This window comes from Netta rufina (genome assembly GCF_964035555.1).
Source record: "Netta rufina genome assembly, chromosome: 4".
Lineage (NCBI taxonomy): Eukaryota > Metazoa > Chordata > Aves > Anseriformes > Anatidae > Netta > Netta rufina.
In genome coordinates, this window is record NC_140127.1 from 32,504,256 (window position 1) to 32,522,105 (window position 17,850).

Below are 17,850 nucleotides of genomic sequence, written 5' to 3' on the forward strand. Positions count from 1 at the left end.
TTTAAAATAATATTCGTGCTTCCACTGCTTCGGTCTCAGTTTCTGTGCAAAAGTGCCTTTGGAAATCCTGACACTTTTCTGAGGGGGGGCCTAAAGTTAAAAACTGACACGCTTGAAGTGCAGACTGACAGCCCAAGAGCCTTCATTTAGCCTCTGGTTTGTATATACAGTATAAATGCAATCTGTGTGTAGAACATTTAAAAAGACTGCTCATAACACTGGGATAGATCTGGGCTTATGGAGCTAAATGCTTTAAAGGCATTTAAATGACCAGCTAAGAAAGCACACTTTCTCAAAGTCTCTAGGAACCAAACTTGTCCCAGATCAGATACCCATACTCTTAAAAGTGTCAGTGTTTATTTGCATCTTTATGTACCTAAGCACCTGTAAGAAAGCTAGTCTTTAATGTTTCTTTATAGTCTGGACTCTATATTAGTAATTTGTGAAGTGAAGTTCAGTAATTACAGTGAAAATATGCAAAGGAAAAAGTAGAGAATATTTTAATTCACGGATACAGAAAGGGACTTAGATGGGAGGATCAAATGAGAGCTGCCCCAGCCTAAAAAGTATCAAGGAACATTTAAGCTGCATTATTTTAGGACATCAAAGTTCATCTTCAGATTTGAGGTGTGGCTGGAAAAATCTTATGGCTCGCATTACTGTTTGTTTGTGCTTTTTTTTTTTTTTTTTTTAATGGTAGAGTACTACTGCACGAATGGGATTTTCAGATTTTATTCTTTCCTTATGCATTGTTCACAACTGAGAAAATACATTCAAACAGTTAGTTGAAGCACCCAATATACAAAATACAAAATAAGAAGGGTTTAAAAATGTACTTTGCTTTTTCTCAAGAACCTTATTTCTCTACCCTTCATTTTACTAAGTGCACCAAGGACTACACCCAAGGCAGATTTATGCTTTTCAATCTTCTCCTTCATCAACTTCACTTTTCATTGTCTCTTTAAAAGAAATGTTTCTGTTTGTACAGAGCACTGTATTTTTGTTCAAGACAAATCTTAAGCAAATATTGGCTTGAAAGTGACAGCTAATTAATAGGCACCTCCACATAAGACACACAGTAGTCAAGTGTCATGTGAAGATAATTCACTGCCTTACTGCTTTTCCCCTCTTTAAGTTGCTGAATGCGCATCTGTCAGCTGAGCTGGCAAATTAAGTGCCTGTGACCAGACAGGCCTATGATCCCCGTGCTGGATGCCCTGGCAATATTTCTTCTCTTGCTCCCAGGAGCAGTCACGCAGAATTTCCATTTTCCAAAGTGCTTTTCCGAATTGCACAGGCATTCTTTTCAGCGTTACACTTTCTGTTCCTCCTGTAGCACCTCTCTCCGTACCGTGAGCTCTGCTTCCCTCCTGTGCCTATAACACTCATTTTCTTACAGAAAGACCTTATTCCCCAGCCAGCAGACTACAGCCAGCTCCCCTGCTAAAGAGACATCCAAGCAATGTCCCTGTCCTTTGATGAAGTACCCGAACCAGCTTGTTTCCCTAGCTCACTGCGCCCAGACATGGGTGACAGCTCGCTCACGGGTCCCCTTCTGGGTGGACATCCTCCCAGTCCTCTCGTGGGGAGCAGGGTGGGACCTCTCCTGCCAACACAACTGCCATGCCCTGGTGATCCGCCTGTTGCTTACATTAATCTTGGATTGTTTACACCATGTGCACTCACAGTACAAGTTTAAGATACATGGCAACCCTGCAGAAAATTTGTATTTAAACCATTCGGTCTCTAATTGCAGCTCAGACCTTGAGCATTGCAATATGTCACTCACACAACTGTTTTCAAAGAACGGGGCAAGCCTTTGACTAACAATCCACTGTGCTGCTCTGCAAATAAGCAAAACCATTATTCATACGGAAAATATCAGGAAACTGACCCAGCCTCTTTTTTAAACTCGTGCACTCTCTTTGAGTTTCGCCCTATCAATGGCCTGAGAGGATCCAAATGCAAGAGATTGATAGCCTGTACATTCCTGTCACAATAGCTGCACTGCTGGAATTCACACAAGTGCCTGAAAACTGATGCCCAGGGTTGCTTCTCTGAGGTGTTAATGGATTAATGTTTGCCAGGGAGCTTTGCATCGTTTTCAAACACCACCCAAGTGGAGCAGTGCTTCCCTCTGTCTGGGGACAGGGACAGGGACAGGGACAGGGACAGAGATGGGCCCAACCTCTTGTGCCAAGCCTTCCCCATGCTGGAGAAGCCCAGGGCATCCCTCACTGCTTGGCTGCCTGGGATAAGAGCAGGCTTTCTAAGGTCTAAATTCTTAATTGTTAAGCATTTGGCTACTTAAGCAATTGTCTGCATTTATTCAGTGACCATCCAGCAGGAACTACAGGAGAAATGTTGATTTAATGCATGACATTGCATTTCTCAAAACGAAACCAGAGAGTTAAGCTTGCTACAGTTTATGTGGTGTTATCTCCTCAGCTGATTTTTCTGTATGAGTGACCGCAGGGTATTTAAGCGTCTTCCTCAATCATGTCCACTATTTGTGGCCTTTTCTTTTTCCTTTCGGGTGAGCTTTTAGATGCTCTAAGTCTTTCTTTGAATTTTTCATTTTGTTGAAAGGAAAAAAACCCATCTGGATATTTTAGAGTAGTTTCATATTTTCTTTCTGTTCCTATTGAAGTTTTGAAAATATTTTAGCCATGATTTTATTGTCCGTGTTACATGCAAGTTGGAAATAAGGAACAAGGCAATAAAAAGGCAGAAATTTACAAGCCCAGTTAATCAGAGAGGTCATAAAAATGGCAGGTACTTGGTTTTATACTTTTATTATCCCCCTAATGTCAGCTGGGCTATTTTACGGTACCCACTTTGGACCAATATCTCACTGTTTTAAGCATTGTTCTAGTTTGTACTGGTGGCATCGGTCACGGAAAGGTGTAAATCTTTTCCTTGAGCATTTCTGTGTCTGAAATAAAACACAACTTGCATTTTTACATAGCCCAGAGTTGAGAGAGCTTTCTGGAGAGAGAGCTTTATTTGCAGCAACTCACACGGGCAGAGCTTGCTCTGAAACATATGCGAGGGGGCATGCGCTCGCAGATCCGTGCGGGTGCCTGTACGTGCGTGCTGCGTGTTTCAGCCCTGACTCAGCAGCTCAAACCTACCTCTGCAGCCAGCAGAAGCACCAGCGCATTCAGCACTCGGGCTGGCTTTGGGAGCTGCCCTCTGGAGCTGCCCGTGGGCTTTGTCCACCGTCCTTTCACCTGGGGACTCTTCACATGTCTTGTAACACTGCAGCAAATTGCATTGCAGGGCAATTTCCCCTTCTTTCACAGCAATCTGTGGGAAAAGTGTACCTGTCCGTTCCCAACATCTGTCAGGAGCAGGAATAAGACATGAAAGGACCAGCAGAACTTGACAGGCACAGGTCCCGCTCTGCACTTCAGGGCAGTCCCATCGGCTGCTGACTCCTGCAGCAGACAAGCTGCACTGGCACCAGTTTTTAATGTAAGCCCTATCACAAGCCAGCAACGTGCTCCACCACTCTCTAAGGTTTATCTGCTGTGTTGTTGTTGTTGTTGGAGTTCTCACAGGAAAAAGGAACAAGAAGAGCATGAGTCAAGTGGCCGCAGCGTTACAAAACTTTTCTGTTTTTCTGAAGATGTGGCACTGATGACATCCTGGAGCCTCAGTGATGCAAACGTTTCTGTGATTAAAAAAGGGCATTAGCAAACAGCCTGGCTGGGTACTCAGAAATGCCCTTTACAACATAAAAAATCAAGGAAACGGTACCTAAAACATGCACAGACACTTCCAGCTGGGTAACACCCACTGAAAACACACAGGACTCACATTTCTCTCACCTGAGAAAAGACATTTCTTTTTGCTAAGGTGCGCTGTGGATCACAGTAAGTACCCAAAGGGCTATGAAATTACCAGATACCATCCATCCATCTCACAAAGACCCTCTGTGCCTGCGGATGTCCTGGTTTCCAAATGCACAAGCTTGTTTTACAACGAGGCGATCACTATCATTGTGCAGTTGCAGGTAGTGAGACGCTCGTTTTCAATGCAGGCTGAATTTGGACTCCCTCCTTTTGTTGTCACTGATGCAACTGAGAAAACATGCTCAAAAGGTACAAAAGGACAAAAAAAAAAACACATGCCCAAATTGTCTGCTAGGAGCTGCTTTGTCTGCTTTTGGTTGACTTTGCAGGGGCAGATACATTTTGAGCAGTGAACTAGCCAAATGTGTGCCAAACTACCTTTGTATTGCTTTAAAGTCTTAATTAAAATGTTACATAGCACTAAGTCACCTTTCCTGAACTTCAATTTGCCTCAGAAATCATTAATTGGATACACACCACTGGGTGGTTATCTTGTTCTCGAGGGGTAACGATGAGTTATTAGCTGAACTTATGTCAAAATAGCTTATGGGGACCCAAGTGGGAAACGCTACAACCAGTGTTGAAAGACTGGAAGGGAAAAGAAGAAAGGATGTTGTCTTGTGCATTAAAAATATGAGATAAATGGCAACAACAACAAATAAATCCTCTTTTTACCTCCACTCTACCTTATGTTTTTGTAAGGGAAGCGTTGAGTGAGTTGGGCTGATTTTACAGAATGGGGGCAAAATAGCCAAATATGCTGAGCATGCTAAACGGAGAGAAACGTTTGCAGTCCACGTGGCATTAGGAAGACTGAGAGTGGCAAACTTGGGAAAGAGATGGGGAAGAAATGGAAGGGAAGGTAACATCCTTTATACATTAAATCAATGTCATAGATAAAAATCCTGTTACAAACTATGACTTCACTTACTGCTGAGTAAGGCTAAAGAAAAACTTAGGCTGGACAACAGCAATAGTGCTGGGACCCAATCACATACTCATTAAAACAGAAAGAAGTGCTTCTCCTGGCACTACAGAAGCAGCAACAGTGAGCACAGTGCTGAAAGTGGGGCAGGAATCACTCTGCAAAACCCATCATGTCCAACCAGATGCTCCCACTTCTCCCAGCGCTGCAGTATCCACACCACGTTTAAGCCGACCAAGCAGTGCCTACCCTGCTAAATTAAATTGTCAGCTCTTCGGGAACAGGTTTTGTCTGCTGATACTTTGGGCGTGAAGGAGATCTGGCCCCGGACTGGGAATGCTAGGCACTGCCGCAACATGGATGAATAACAATGGAAAGCAGCTCTATCGGTTACACACTGTTACTAATACTTGGAACTTGTGTAACCTTTCAATGGGAAAATCTTAAACACATGTACGAGCCTCACCTCTAATGCGTCTGTCTGGTAAGAATGATCGTCTATGGCTATGGCACCATACTAAAGAGTGCCTCCCCAAAATAGTTAATCACCCTCTCACTGCGACCAAGCTCCTCTTTATCCTCTTGTAGGTGCAGTGTAGTGACTTTGCTCTTTTCCCCCCTGTTTTAAGCAGTGGGTGAACATACAATGCCAATATTAAGCAACCAGTTCCAACTTAGCTAGCTCAGTCATTCGAGCATGTTAAATCTATTAACAAGCTGGTCATTAAATGAATTGCTGACCTATTTCTTCACTAGTCTAGCTAAGAAACTACCTGATGACCTATGAAAATATCAATGGGATAAGAAAAATTATTAGCTGCACAAGCAGCGCAGCAGTTAGTCACTTTGGCAGCTTCCACCAGCCTGAAGAGAAATATTCACCATTGCCAGCTACCAGTAACTCGCCAGGATCTGGGTTTTGACACAGACTGATGTCTAGGGGAAACACCATGAAGCTGCTTACACAGGCAGCACTCATCTCCTCATCCTCAGCTTATTACTGGAAATGTTTTTGGCAATTAGGTGGTGCACGGCAGCCAGGAGCGGAGAGGAGGGCGGGAAGCCCACAGGTGCTGGAGCGGTGCTTGAAGAGCTACCTCCTCTCTCTTTTGCAATCCCTGCCTGCTTGACAGGCCCGGACGGCATTACATCACTTCCTAAAAACAATCAAACGGAGCCCATCTCCCGGAGAAATACAACTCAGAGGCACCGGGGCAGGAAACAGGAAATGTAAATGCTCCGCAGAAGCCCAGAGAGAGCCGCGGAGGCCGAGGCAGCATGCAGCCACCCGGCTGGGTCCCGCTGCTGAGCGCCCTGCTCCTCGCCCGGGAGGGCAACGGTGAGTGGCCAAGCAAACCTCACTTACTGTGGGGGCCCCGGGCATGCTGCTGGCAGGGCTGGCCCAGGGGTGACACCCACAGCTGCCCTCGGGGAGAGGGGACCTGCGGGAACTCGCTCGCTGCTGCCTGTGGCTGCGCCTCTTCCCAGTCGCGGCTTGCCCTTTTCTCTTCTCTTCTCCTCGGATGTAAGCCTGCACAGTGGATCTTACATTGAGGTGTGCAGGGAACTGGTGTCTCTGTTCCGGCTCACCAGGTGTTTGGGGTCTAATTTTAATCGTTTTTTGTACCTTGTTAACCCCACACCCATGCTATCAGCCATATGCTATGTCATAGCAAAGCTCAAGACCCAGCTCGCCCTCCACCCAAAAGCCAGCTGCTGATTTCCGCGGTGCTGATGACCCGAAACCTGCTCAATGAAAGAAAACACAGTTCTGGAGACAAATATTTGGAAATCTGTCTTGCCGAGCCTTCGGCACCCGGGATCTAGGTGTTTTGAAGGGAAGGACCACGAGGTGGGACAGCTGCTTGTGACCGAGTGCTGGAGGCACTTGCTACAGCCCCCTGCAGAGGGTGGGTTGTGCCGCTTGCCCTTCATCGTGCCGGGACTGCCTGATGCAGGCGGCTGCTTGGGGAAAACCCTGCCTTGGTGGGGCTGACATGCCCCCCCGGCGTCATGCAAATCCCTGCCCAAGTGCCTCGATAGGGACAGAAGCACGTCGCAGCTGCTGGGAGGGAAGGGAGAGCCCTCCGCGCAGCAGGGAGAGGCACTGCCACTCGCCGCTACCACTGAGCTTCTATGGAAACTTGAAAAGGCACTGGGGAAATAGGTGGTGGCCCTGTGCTGCTGTTGTTGTTTTTTTCCTGAAAACCAGCACTATTCCAGGCTGTAAAACCAGGCTGCAGGCTCCAGGCACGCTGCGGAGCTTATCGCGGTTAGCAATCGTGCTTAGCTGTAAGAATGAGTTAGGCGAGCTGTTACGGCATGGTTTGGTCTTGCCTGTGCTAATGCAGCCCTGCTGTGCTACGGGCGTGCTAGGGAAATGCGTTCCAAGCTTTGCACGTGCCTCCTGATCAAAGTGACCGGGAGAAGAAAAATCCTGTCACGAACGGAGCAAAACGGAGGTGCCAGAGAAGCAGAGAGGCAAGACCCCCGCCATGCAGTGTGAAGAGGAACAGGGGAGCTGCCAGAAATCACTTGCGCAATGTGTTGAGGTCAGACTTGTGCTTCCATCACCTCCATGTGCTGGGGGCTGCCTGAGCCCCGGCCCCCCGAGGGCTGCCATTCCCTGCACAAAGTGCAGCTGGGCAGGAGCCTGGCCGGTGTCAGCCCCTGCTGCCTGAGCAAGCCCTGCGCTGCTGGAGAAAGGTGATGGAGAAGAGGGGGGATCCCTGCTCTCCCCCCCACAAAGGTGTGCAAGCAGCCCCGGAACACAACCGAGGCTGGTGCTGAGGGCAGTTTTTCACTTGGTCTTCTGGGGAAACTGAACTGGAGGGGTTAAAATTTCTACTGAGATTCCTATAGGCTGCAGGTGGGCCAGGAGCACCTTTGCTGTGGCTGGCCTCCCAGGTGCATCCTTCTTGCTGACTGCTTTTGCTTACAGATCAACAGGACAGGAGCTTTAGGGGAGCTTTCTTCTTTTCTCCTCCAGTCCCAGACACTGTTGCCTCCCTCAGAGCAGTGTGCTGGGAAAGGGGGCAGAAGCTCTGGGATCGCCACGGTCTCACCTCTGCTGTCTAGAAAGAGCTTTGAAAAACGTAGGTGATAGGAGTAAGATTAGATCTAGCAGCAGATCTAAAGGCAGATGGAAGCCTTTATAAACCGTGTTCCCATACCTTGCTGGAGCCTTGTAAAATCCTCACCTCGCCATTTGGATTATGATGAACAGACGGTTTTGTCCCAGCTGCACTGCAATTACTCTGGGGCGGCAGCTCTGTGAGTGTGCCTGAGGTCCCAGCACTGGCACTGGGTGGAAGGGACTCTGGGGTTTGCACAACACCTACACTGGTGTGTGCCAAGCCTAGAAGCAAATATTGAGGCCCTTCCTATAGCTTCTAACACAGAGCAAGACAAGAAGAAAGGAGGATTTGATATATATTCTCTCTTTCCAAAGTGCAGCCCCCTAAAAGCAGATGAGAACCCTTTCTGACAAACAAATCTTTGTTTTTATTTCCTCCTCCTCCTCCTTTCCAACCAGACACACTAACCTCTGCTGCATTTATTTAAGTGCTTCAGGGGCATTTCAGAAAATCTCCCTTGTACGTCAGCAAGATTTTATGCTAAATTTCAGTCAGTGACTCCTGCCTGTTGTCCCTCAAGAGACCTCTATGACTGCAGCTGAGCCTTCAGAGCTGCTGAACTTTTAATTTTGGGGTCCTGCTGAGAGTAGGGAACACTGAGAGGTTTGCACCATGAGTTTCTGGATGTGGTGGAGTTGCACAGGTGCCACTGATGTGGAGCTGGAAGGGCACAGGATCAAACAGAAGGAAAAAAAAGAAACATGATTCTGTATGGAAAACGTTTAGCTCTCGGGTGATGGATGAGGCTGCAGGCTCACAGTCTGGCTCTAAACACAGGACCACATCTGCTGTTTAAAGAGCACTTGGGGCGGAATGGGCATGCAGCAAGGAGAAAGCCATTTCCTTGGCCAAGAAGTGCACCCCAAACCCTCTCTCCCCGCTCGGGGTAATACCCAGACAGCACTCCCTAACACCCCTCTGTAACAGGATCCTCTCTGCGGATGAGCCGCCCCGAGACACTGGCTCAGCCCGTCGGGCGGCGCGTGGGCCCGGCAGCCAGCCCGCGGGGCCTGCAGCAGCACGCGGCCCGGGCAGGCCCCGGCCGACCGCGGCGGGCACGGCACCTCCACCATGGGCGCCGCTGGCGGGGCGAGAGGCAGGGGTGTGCCAGGCAGCCGCCGAGGCGAGCCCCAGGACGGAGAGGAGTCGTAGGAGTGTGTGTGGTGCGCGGCAGGGCCGGGAGGAGGCACATTGGCCTGCTCTGCGTGGCCTCGGAGGCTTGGCTTCTTCTGTCGCCTTCTCCCAAGCCTTCTGCTCAGCACGTAGGAGCTGTTGTGCAAGCTGAAAAGCTCCCTTCGGAGACTCCGTCTGAGTTCAGTGCGAGCCCAGGAGGGAGGCCAGGGCCTTGCCAGCAGAACGCAGTGTGCTGACTGCGTGCCATTTGCCTTTGCCTCCCATCCAGCCGAAGCCAGAAACCTGTTTGCCTGCTTGCTGCATCCAGCAGCTCCTATCACCTCCTCGGAGTGCCGCAACGCAAACCGCAGGGGAAGAAGGGCAGCTACCACAGAAATGCTGCTTGTTTGTTTGTTTGTTTGTTTGCTGCACAGCTGCTGATCCCGGCCTGCAAAGCCACTCAGGATGTTCAGCCCCCTTTACTTCCCTTGAAAGGCAGGCTTGGAGGCACCTGCAAAACCCATCAGTCACTCGAGTGTATTTTTTAAGGAGAAAATTCTGAACAATGCCTCATACCACGATACCTGCATAGAGGGACAGAGCCCTTTTGTCATTCATACCAACTGTAGTGGAACCTTTTTTGAGCCACTGCTGCTGCTTGCTCAAGCATTCGGGCCCCCTGGTGCCCAGATCCTCTTGGTGGTGGGAACACCTTGGCTTCTTGCTGCAGCCAGGTGCTCACGCAATGCCCAGCTCCCCATCAGGATGGGGCCCAGCCACATGCCAGCCCCTCATCCTTCTTACAAGGGCAAAAAGTGGTGATGTGGGCTGGGAAAAAGCTGTTTTGTGCCCTCATCAGCTTCCCTCAAGATGACGTGCAGAAGGCACTGGGTGCAGGTGTCAGAACCTGGCCAAAAGCACAAGGCTGAGCCCAGCAAGAAGTGCTCTGCAAAATCGAGGAGGTATCTACATGGAGATCAGCAGATCTGTCTCTCTCCGAGCATGGAGAAAGTGCTTGAATAACATCCCACAAACCCTCCAGCTTTCAGGCACTCTCTGACCATGCTCCAAATCTTGCAACATCCACCTTTCATTCACCTCACTGGGATGTGCCAAGACAGCAGGTGAAACACGGGATATTGGAGCAATATCTTTGCAAGAGCCTTGTGCAATTGTCTGCCCGGCTGCTGAAAGACACATTCAAATCTCTCAAAGAAAAGGCCTTAGTAAGAGGAAATACTGCCCAAAGAAGAGATGGTGTTTTGGCCCTGGAATTATGTAAAGCGGACAAAATTACGAGGCAACAAGGTCACTCCTTGTGATTTGCCACTTTCTTTGTCTGGAGACTAGAAAAGATAGTTCTATTTCACACAGAGATAACAGATTTGAAATCTGCTTTACAGCTCAAAAACAGGCAAATAAAAAGTAACAGAGACATTGGAAACGTCTCTCTTGGAAATCAAACACAATGTGCGCTGTAGCTGAAAGCCTAGTACTGCATTTAATGAGATGTGACCGCTTGCTTTTGCTTTAGAGTCACATCATGCTTCAGACATTTGGAAAATCCATTTTATCTCTAATAGTAAATGGAAAATAAACTATTTCCCCCACACCCTTTGTGCTATTTTTAGCACTGGGCTTGTCATTGCAAACATATCAAATAAGGCAGCTGACAGGTTTCAAGGAGGATGGCTAGAGGAGAAAGAGGAAGCAAGGTCACAGGAATGGTCCTGTGGCACTGCGGTGCAAATATATATGGCCAAAAAATAATAATGGAGAGGTGCTTTCCCTCCCATCCTCTTTGCTGGGATTAATGAGAGCCAGCAGCTCACGCGAGCAGGTCGAGGAGCACACACGTAAGGGGTCACTGCCTGTAAAGGCACTGAAATACTAGGCAGGGAAGAAAGTGACAGACATTACTGACATGAAGCATTTTGCCATTGAAGAGCTAACATTTTTGTTGTCTTACTGCAGTGGAAGAGGCTGGTGACCTTTGCAGTATCAAATATTTTATTAAAGTATTAGGCATTATTTACTGAGTATTAAAATTATTTATGAAGCATTAACATTCTTTCCTAGCTTTCAGGAGAGGGTGAAACAATCAGGTGCCTGTGTGATAAGCGTGGCACAAAGATCCAGATAAATCACTGCTGCCACACTCGAAGCATTGCATTCATTTGAAATTGGGGTTCGTGTCTTGTGAGATGCTCACCTCCTTCCTGAGGCAGACCTGGGTGGCGAGGAGGTGCTGCAGAGTGGGTTAAGCAAGAGATAGCGCTCTCACCCCAGTTTTCCTCTCTTGCTCGGTGTCCCTGGGAAGGACAGATTCCTGTCCTTCTGATTCCTCATTTGTAAAATGGAGATGATAACTGCTCATCTCTCAGGGCCATTATGAAGATTAATGTGTTTACTAAAGCATTTAAAATGCTAAGTACTTTCAGATCCAGTCCTGTGAGATTTGAAATGCCAGCGCTGAGGTGCTGAAAACCTGAAGCTCTTGCTAGCTCGAGTGGAAACCGCGGCTGCCCAGCGCCTGACGAGAGCAGGGAGCACCATGTCGCTGCAGAAGTCATGCTGTCCTGTCCTGTGTTACGGCATAAATGCTGTGCCACGGCGGTGCCCTGTCTGAAAGGGCAGGTGACATAAAAAGTCACCAGTTCACTTCAAGCAGTTAATTTGCATTTGGAAACCTGTAGGTGTAATTTATTGAGGGACTGATTCCCACGCCCCTGGCTACCACAGGGTTTTTGGCAATAGCATGGAATCCAGCACAGGCCGCAATTTACTGTGCTGCCATCAAGCTTTAAATCCCATGACCGTCAACAAGGACTTTTAATCGGCATCAAAAAGTCTTGTTTCAGTATCAACAATACAGCCAATTTTGGCCAATTGCCTTGCAAAATGTACGCTAAATGAAATCAAAACCTGGATCCAGATTCAAAACCTGCAACCTTCACAGTTATGACAAAGAAGCAGCGTTGTGTCTTTACCACTGTGAACTGCGAGTGCAGCCGGTACCGTCCCTGTGCTGCTACCTCCTCCAGCCAATGCAGAAGTGAAAGTCAGCAGCGCCCGCAGGCTTTGTGCTTCCTTTTAGACCCGTTCCTCCCTGCTGCACGGCCAGACAGGGTTAAAGAATTGGAGGAGGGCACAACAGGGTGAAATGAGTGAGCTGGAGGGGCTGGTGAGCCTGGGAGCAGGGTCTCCCCAGGCACAGGCTGAGCGTGCAGAGGGACAGCGTGCTTGGCAGGGCAGCAGAAGGCTTTTAGGAGAGCACGAGAGCTGATGTCAGCCTGCAGGGCAAACACGGCAGCTGCGGGCAGGCAGACCACAGGGGCTGACATGTCCCTGTGTAAGGCAGCTAAAGAGCCCTGCCACAGTAAGGTTTTGTGACAAACTCCACGTGTAATTTGGCATCTGGTGGCCCAGACTTCACACATGTGTGTGTGTGCATTTGCTAATTGTCTTTTTTTTAAGACATCAAGTGAAAAACGAATACTAAAGCTGCATGCTTTGACTCTCTGATAGCACCAGTAAAACCCACACAATGTTAAGCTGTCCTCCTATGTTTGGCAGGCTCCGAAAACAGCGAGGATGGTTCTGGCTATGGATCACCAACATTACCCACCGCCACGGTGATACCTTCTCCTGCTGTGACTCCTATGTCCTATACAACTGTGGGCAGCACCCAGCCAGTCCTGGTCTCTACAAGGCCTACTGAAGGCAGCTCTGAAGCGGAAAGCGTTCCAACCACTGAATTGCATGACAAGAGCAATAACGAGAGCCTAGAGACGGAGGAGCCATCTGTCTTGGTGTACGCTGTCCCCGCTGTGCTGCTGGCCCTGCTGATTTTTCTGGTTATAGCTTTTATAGTAGTCCATAAAAGGAAAAAGTCTAAGCAAGGTAAATTTCTCTTCTCCTGCATCAGGAGGATATCTTTAGCACATGCTCAACATCATTCACAAAATGCTATTTCAAGGACCGGGATGCCCCATTTAGGGTGCTCATCTCTGGTTTTAGCTCCATGTCTCCCAAGCAGAAAAGGAGCGAGGAGAGTCACGCAGCAGTCCCTCAGCGAGAGCTGGCGCTGCTGCCCTGGCTCCTCGCAGTTCCCATACAGATGAGGGATGTGGCTGTGCCATGCTGTCCTTGTGCTTGGTAACCCCATGCAAGGTGACTTTAGTGCTCACCCTACAGGGTGAGGCTGCTGGGAGCTGCAATAGAACAAGAGTTTTTGCGGGCCGAGGCTTTTCAGTCACTTCAAGAACCCCTGGAGGGGAAATTGCTTGTCTTCCTGTCCACTGTGGCACTGACATCCACTCAACCCCTGGCAGGCTGAGCTCACGGCGAGCTTCATTTAGTGTGCCGAGGATTAAGCATAACGGGCTGCTCTGGAAATGGCAGGCAAGCAGGGCGGGATGTGCTGCCTGTCATCTAGAAGTGGATGGTTACGCCCTGTGAAAACAGAACCTGTTTGAAGTGACCCTAGTGCAGGATTTGCCCATAATATAGAGAGTGTATATACAAGCAGCATAACTGTGAACAGCAACTTTTGTTTTCTTTTCCAGATGAGCTGGGAAGTGAAAACGTAAAAAGGTAAAGTTTATATATATTTTTTTTTTTTTTTTTTTTTTAATTTCTCTAACAGGCTTGCTGGTTTTTGCCCCCTGCACTGTCTGGTTTCATTTAAGCACGCACCAAACACTGCTAAATTTTTCCCTAATCGTTGCAGTGAACACCCTCTAGAGGTGGCTAACGTGCAACTTCGGGGTGTATCTTTCAGGCAACAGGCAGAGGAGAGGCAGCGGGATGGGGCGGGCGAGAGCTGCCCCACGGGGACCCATGCAGCATCTGCCCCTGGCCCCACCAGCCACCACGAGATATGGCCATGCCACGAGCAGAGGTCGGTCCCTGGGCTCACCACAGCCTCTTGCTGTTCAGAATAAGCTTCGTGTCCAGCTTCCCCATCTTTCAAGGCTGCCCTATGTGAGGCAGCTGCCCTGGAAGTAATCCTCTGGCTGCTGCAGGAACCTGCTGAGATCTGTGCAGCTCTTCCCCCAGTGATAACTTCTATTGAGCTCCTATTACTATTGAGCTGCTATAACTTCTATTGAGCTCCATCTTGCCGATAATCAACATAATGATATTAAATTAGTTTTGGGGGGGTGCTAAAAACAATTTTTCTACCATGTGACTACAGGAATGATTGGTAAAGAGAAGAATAAATGGCGGTATTCAAATACATACAGAGTTTGGATAGCTATGACGATGCCTTTTTAAGTGTCTAGGCTGGGGCAGCTTTCCAGGGCGACCACAAATGCCCGGAATTATGAGGGAATCATGCACAACTACTGCCTTAAATGTTATCTGATTTAAGCCTTTGTGTAATGTCTTTTTCTCAAGTCCTATTTTTGAAGAAGACACCCCCTCTGTTATGGAGATAGAAATGGAAGAGCTTGATAAGTGGATGAACAGCATGAACAAAAATGGTACACGGTAACCCCTCTACTCCATCATCCCTCTCTTTCTAGCTGACGTAGATCCCACGCGTAGAAAACCAATGTAAGGCATTTTGTATTTGTGTCACTGATTTTCCTAAAACATTTTTAGTTGTGTTCTTTACTCTTTACTACAGAAATAGCAGCACGAATGTCAGGGGTAGGATTGTTCAGAAGAGTATTTTAGTTTGTGTGGGAGCTTATTTTTAACATATGAGGGAATATCATAAATGTTTTGAGTTTCCAGTAGGCACTTGTTAAAAACAAGTATAGCTGTGAACAGAATTTATATTTTTAAATGCACATTTTAATGCTAGATCCTAGTTTCTATGAGGAATCCAGTCCTTTCAGTCTTGAGAGTTTCTACAGTTCTGTGGTTCGCATTGTGCTGTCGTAGAAGAAACAAGTATTTACTCGTAGCTCAGACCACTGTTTACGTAAAATCACTGCCAAGATCTTATCACTGCCCCCCTCCTCTTGTTGTTTCCTTTCCCTGACTTGCCATCTCTGCTGCATGAAGCACAAGCTGCTCTTTGCTGCTGATCCCTGACTACATCCTCCCCACTGAGCCTGCCAGCACTTGGTACCCGCTGTGCCTACCACCAGAAGCATCTTCAACTCCCTCTTAGCTATTTCTTTTTCAAGCATCTTCTATTTTTCCCTAGTTTTCACCCAGCTGAGAATCTCTGATCTGCATCCTCTTTCAAGGTTCTCCTACCCAAGCACAGGTCTTCTGGGTGAATTAGCTGGGGCGAATTAGCTGGGACCTGATAATGAACTGATATGTAACAAGCCATGCTAACAGCTTCTCACTGGCTTGGAAATGCTGAAACCTCATTTTTAAATTCCTGGTCCCTTGCCTTCCATTCAAACAGCCCATCTGTCTGACCTCCTAGAGATGTTTTGGTTTTTAGGACATAAAACCCTTTGGAGCATCTCTTCCCATTAGCAAAACTCTCCAGATGACGGGGTTTTGACCTTCTCGGTCTATAATCTCCAGCTGAAAACAAGTTCTAAGGGTCAGTCATGAAATTAAGGCATCAAGTACAATACGTAGGGAAACACTGAGTTTTTAATTTCTGTGGACAGAAGGGAGCAAACATTTTGCAGTATGTTTTTTTCAGTAATGTTCCCTAAACCCCACCCCTAAATTCGGCACTGGATGATGAAGCATAGGTGCAGCTGTAAGCTGTGGAGGGCTAACAAATGATCCTCCCATGGTAGCTCGTGGGAAACAGTCCTCAAAGGTAGTGTGTTTGCCTATGTGTACACAAACAACTGAAACGTATCTAACAGAGAAGTTACCACAGTACCTATCAAAGGGAAGGAGGATTTCAAACACAAAATATTTACACTGCTTGGAACATGCAGATTTTAATAGATAAAACGATGCAGAAGAGCAGGTTTATGTACTAGAGTGGCTGCACAAAAAAAGTTTGATGTGATTTTGAAATAAAGCAGAGTAACTGCCAAGAGTAACTATCACCTTGTTTCTCATCCTGTTTCAGCTGATTGTGAATGTTTGCCTACTGTAAGAGAAGAAGAAAAAGAATCAATGGCCAACCCGAGGTACTTTTAATTCATTATGTTATTTGAAGAAACATGATCAATGTCAGCCATTCCAAAATAGTCTCATTTTTTTAGATACATAATTATAAAAGACTGATTCTGGGGCCTATTTAGGTTTTAAAGTTCTTGTGTATAAGGACTGATTCCAACTCAAATGTTTTGATACTCCTTTAATTTTAAGCCAGTCACTGCCCATAAATCACACCCCTAACTAGCCTTGCAGTGGCAAGCCAGTGTGAGACAGATGACCACATTGCACAGAGTTTTCCTCACCGGTCAGCCTTTAATCACAGCTTCCTGAAGCATTAACACCAGCACCCCGTGCAGCTTCCCGAAGGATTTTCCCAGCACTGCCCCGCAGCCAGCTCAGGGGCCAGGAGGGATGCAGAACAGCCATCCAGACAGCTTGTCAGCTTGCAAGCAGCTGGGGAGTAAGAGGCTTTTGGGGCACAATGACATCCTCAGCCAAGTTCCTTCCCAGAACAGAAACAGTCATTTTGAGAAAAAACACCATAGACTACCAACTTCAGCAGGCGTTTTAAATACGGTCCTCATTAAAGTGGTTCTGTGCTCTATTGCCATTAACCCCATCAAGCGGTGGGGATTTAGCTACCAGCTGGCTACGAGTGCCTTTGGGCTATGTGTTCCCATGGGTTCCCCACCTGTAAGATGGAGATATCACCACTTTGAAGCACTGCAGCCAGGCGTAAGCCTTGACTCCTAATGGCAGCCCTGTTCAGATCAGGGTGTTTCAGTCTGAGTGAAGATACACGTCAGTAAAAACTTATTTTCTTATAGCTGGTGTCCTAGGACCAGCTGTGATGCCTCTGAAGGGTAGGAAGGCAAACAAGGCCATGTAGGAAGATGAGATTTCCCTTGCCAACATTCAGAACTGCTCAGACAAAGGACATTATCTGAATACAAAGGGCAAGATTATTACTGGAAGACTGCTTACTTTAGGAAAATTTGTTCTCAAATTACGTTACAAAAAGAGTTAAGATTTTATTTTTGAGAGTTCAGTACGGGAAACATCTCAGTGCCTCACTGAACACAAGTGGCTGAGTGTTATTTTCCTCCTTCATACAAGTTGCTGGAAGGTTCAATTAAGACTTAAATGCTTTCAGCTATGAACTAGTTTAGATAAGGTAGCATTTCAAGATAGCATTTTGAAAACATCTGAGGCAAACTGTCACAATAATGGCATTTCCAGAATGAAAGTTTTTCCAAAACTACTTTGCAGAGTAAGTGACTTAATATAAAATTTTAAAAAGGTTTTAAGAAAAGACCAATATGGTGCTGAAATACTGGTAAGTTAATGCTTTCTCTTAAAACTACTTTTTCAAAGTTCACTTTACACAAAATGTTGGAATGTGCTTCATTTCAAAGTGGAAGTATATTTGAAATGGTGCCATTTTCTGGCAAACAAATTGGTGCCCGTTCATTTCTGTGATCAAACCTTGTCAAACCAAAGAGGACTTTTTCCCCAACCAAGCTCTTCATTGAGTACTGAAAAGAAATACATGCCGATAAACACGTTTCAGCACCAATTTTGAGAAAAACAAAAAGTGAAAAAGTATGAAGCAAGAGAAAAGAAAGCTGTTATTCTGGCTAAAACTCTTACAGGCATCAAGGCTATGGAGCTGTGCATCAGAGGCAAGGTGCAACAGCCATAGCTCCCTCAGAGGTGGTGCTCATCTGCCCTGCACACAAGCTCACTAAATAAAACACATCTGTGTATACAGATACATTTT

General features: G+C 47.1%; 1 protein-coding gene across 1 annotated transcript; it reads left to right on the forward strand.

Moving 5' to 3' along the window:
* Positions 1 to 5,987: 5,987 nt before the first annotated feature.
* Positions 5,988 to 17,358, forward strand: TMEM154 (transmembrane protein 154; the record flags this gene model as incomplete). The annotated part of the gene is made up of 6 exons (XM_084286066.1): positions 5,988 to 6,121; positions 12,609 to 12,935; positions 13,601 to 13,628; positions 14,436 to 14,521; positions 16,039 to 16,099; positions 17,310 to 17,358. Exons 1-6 carry the CDS (start codon positions 6,061 to 6,063, stop codon positions 17,356 to 17,358), a joined length of 612 nt encoding a protein of 203 aa, XP_084142192.1. The 5' UTR covers positions 5,988 to 6,060.
* Positions 17,359 to 17,850: the final 492 nt, after the last annotated feature.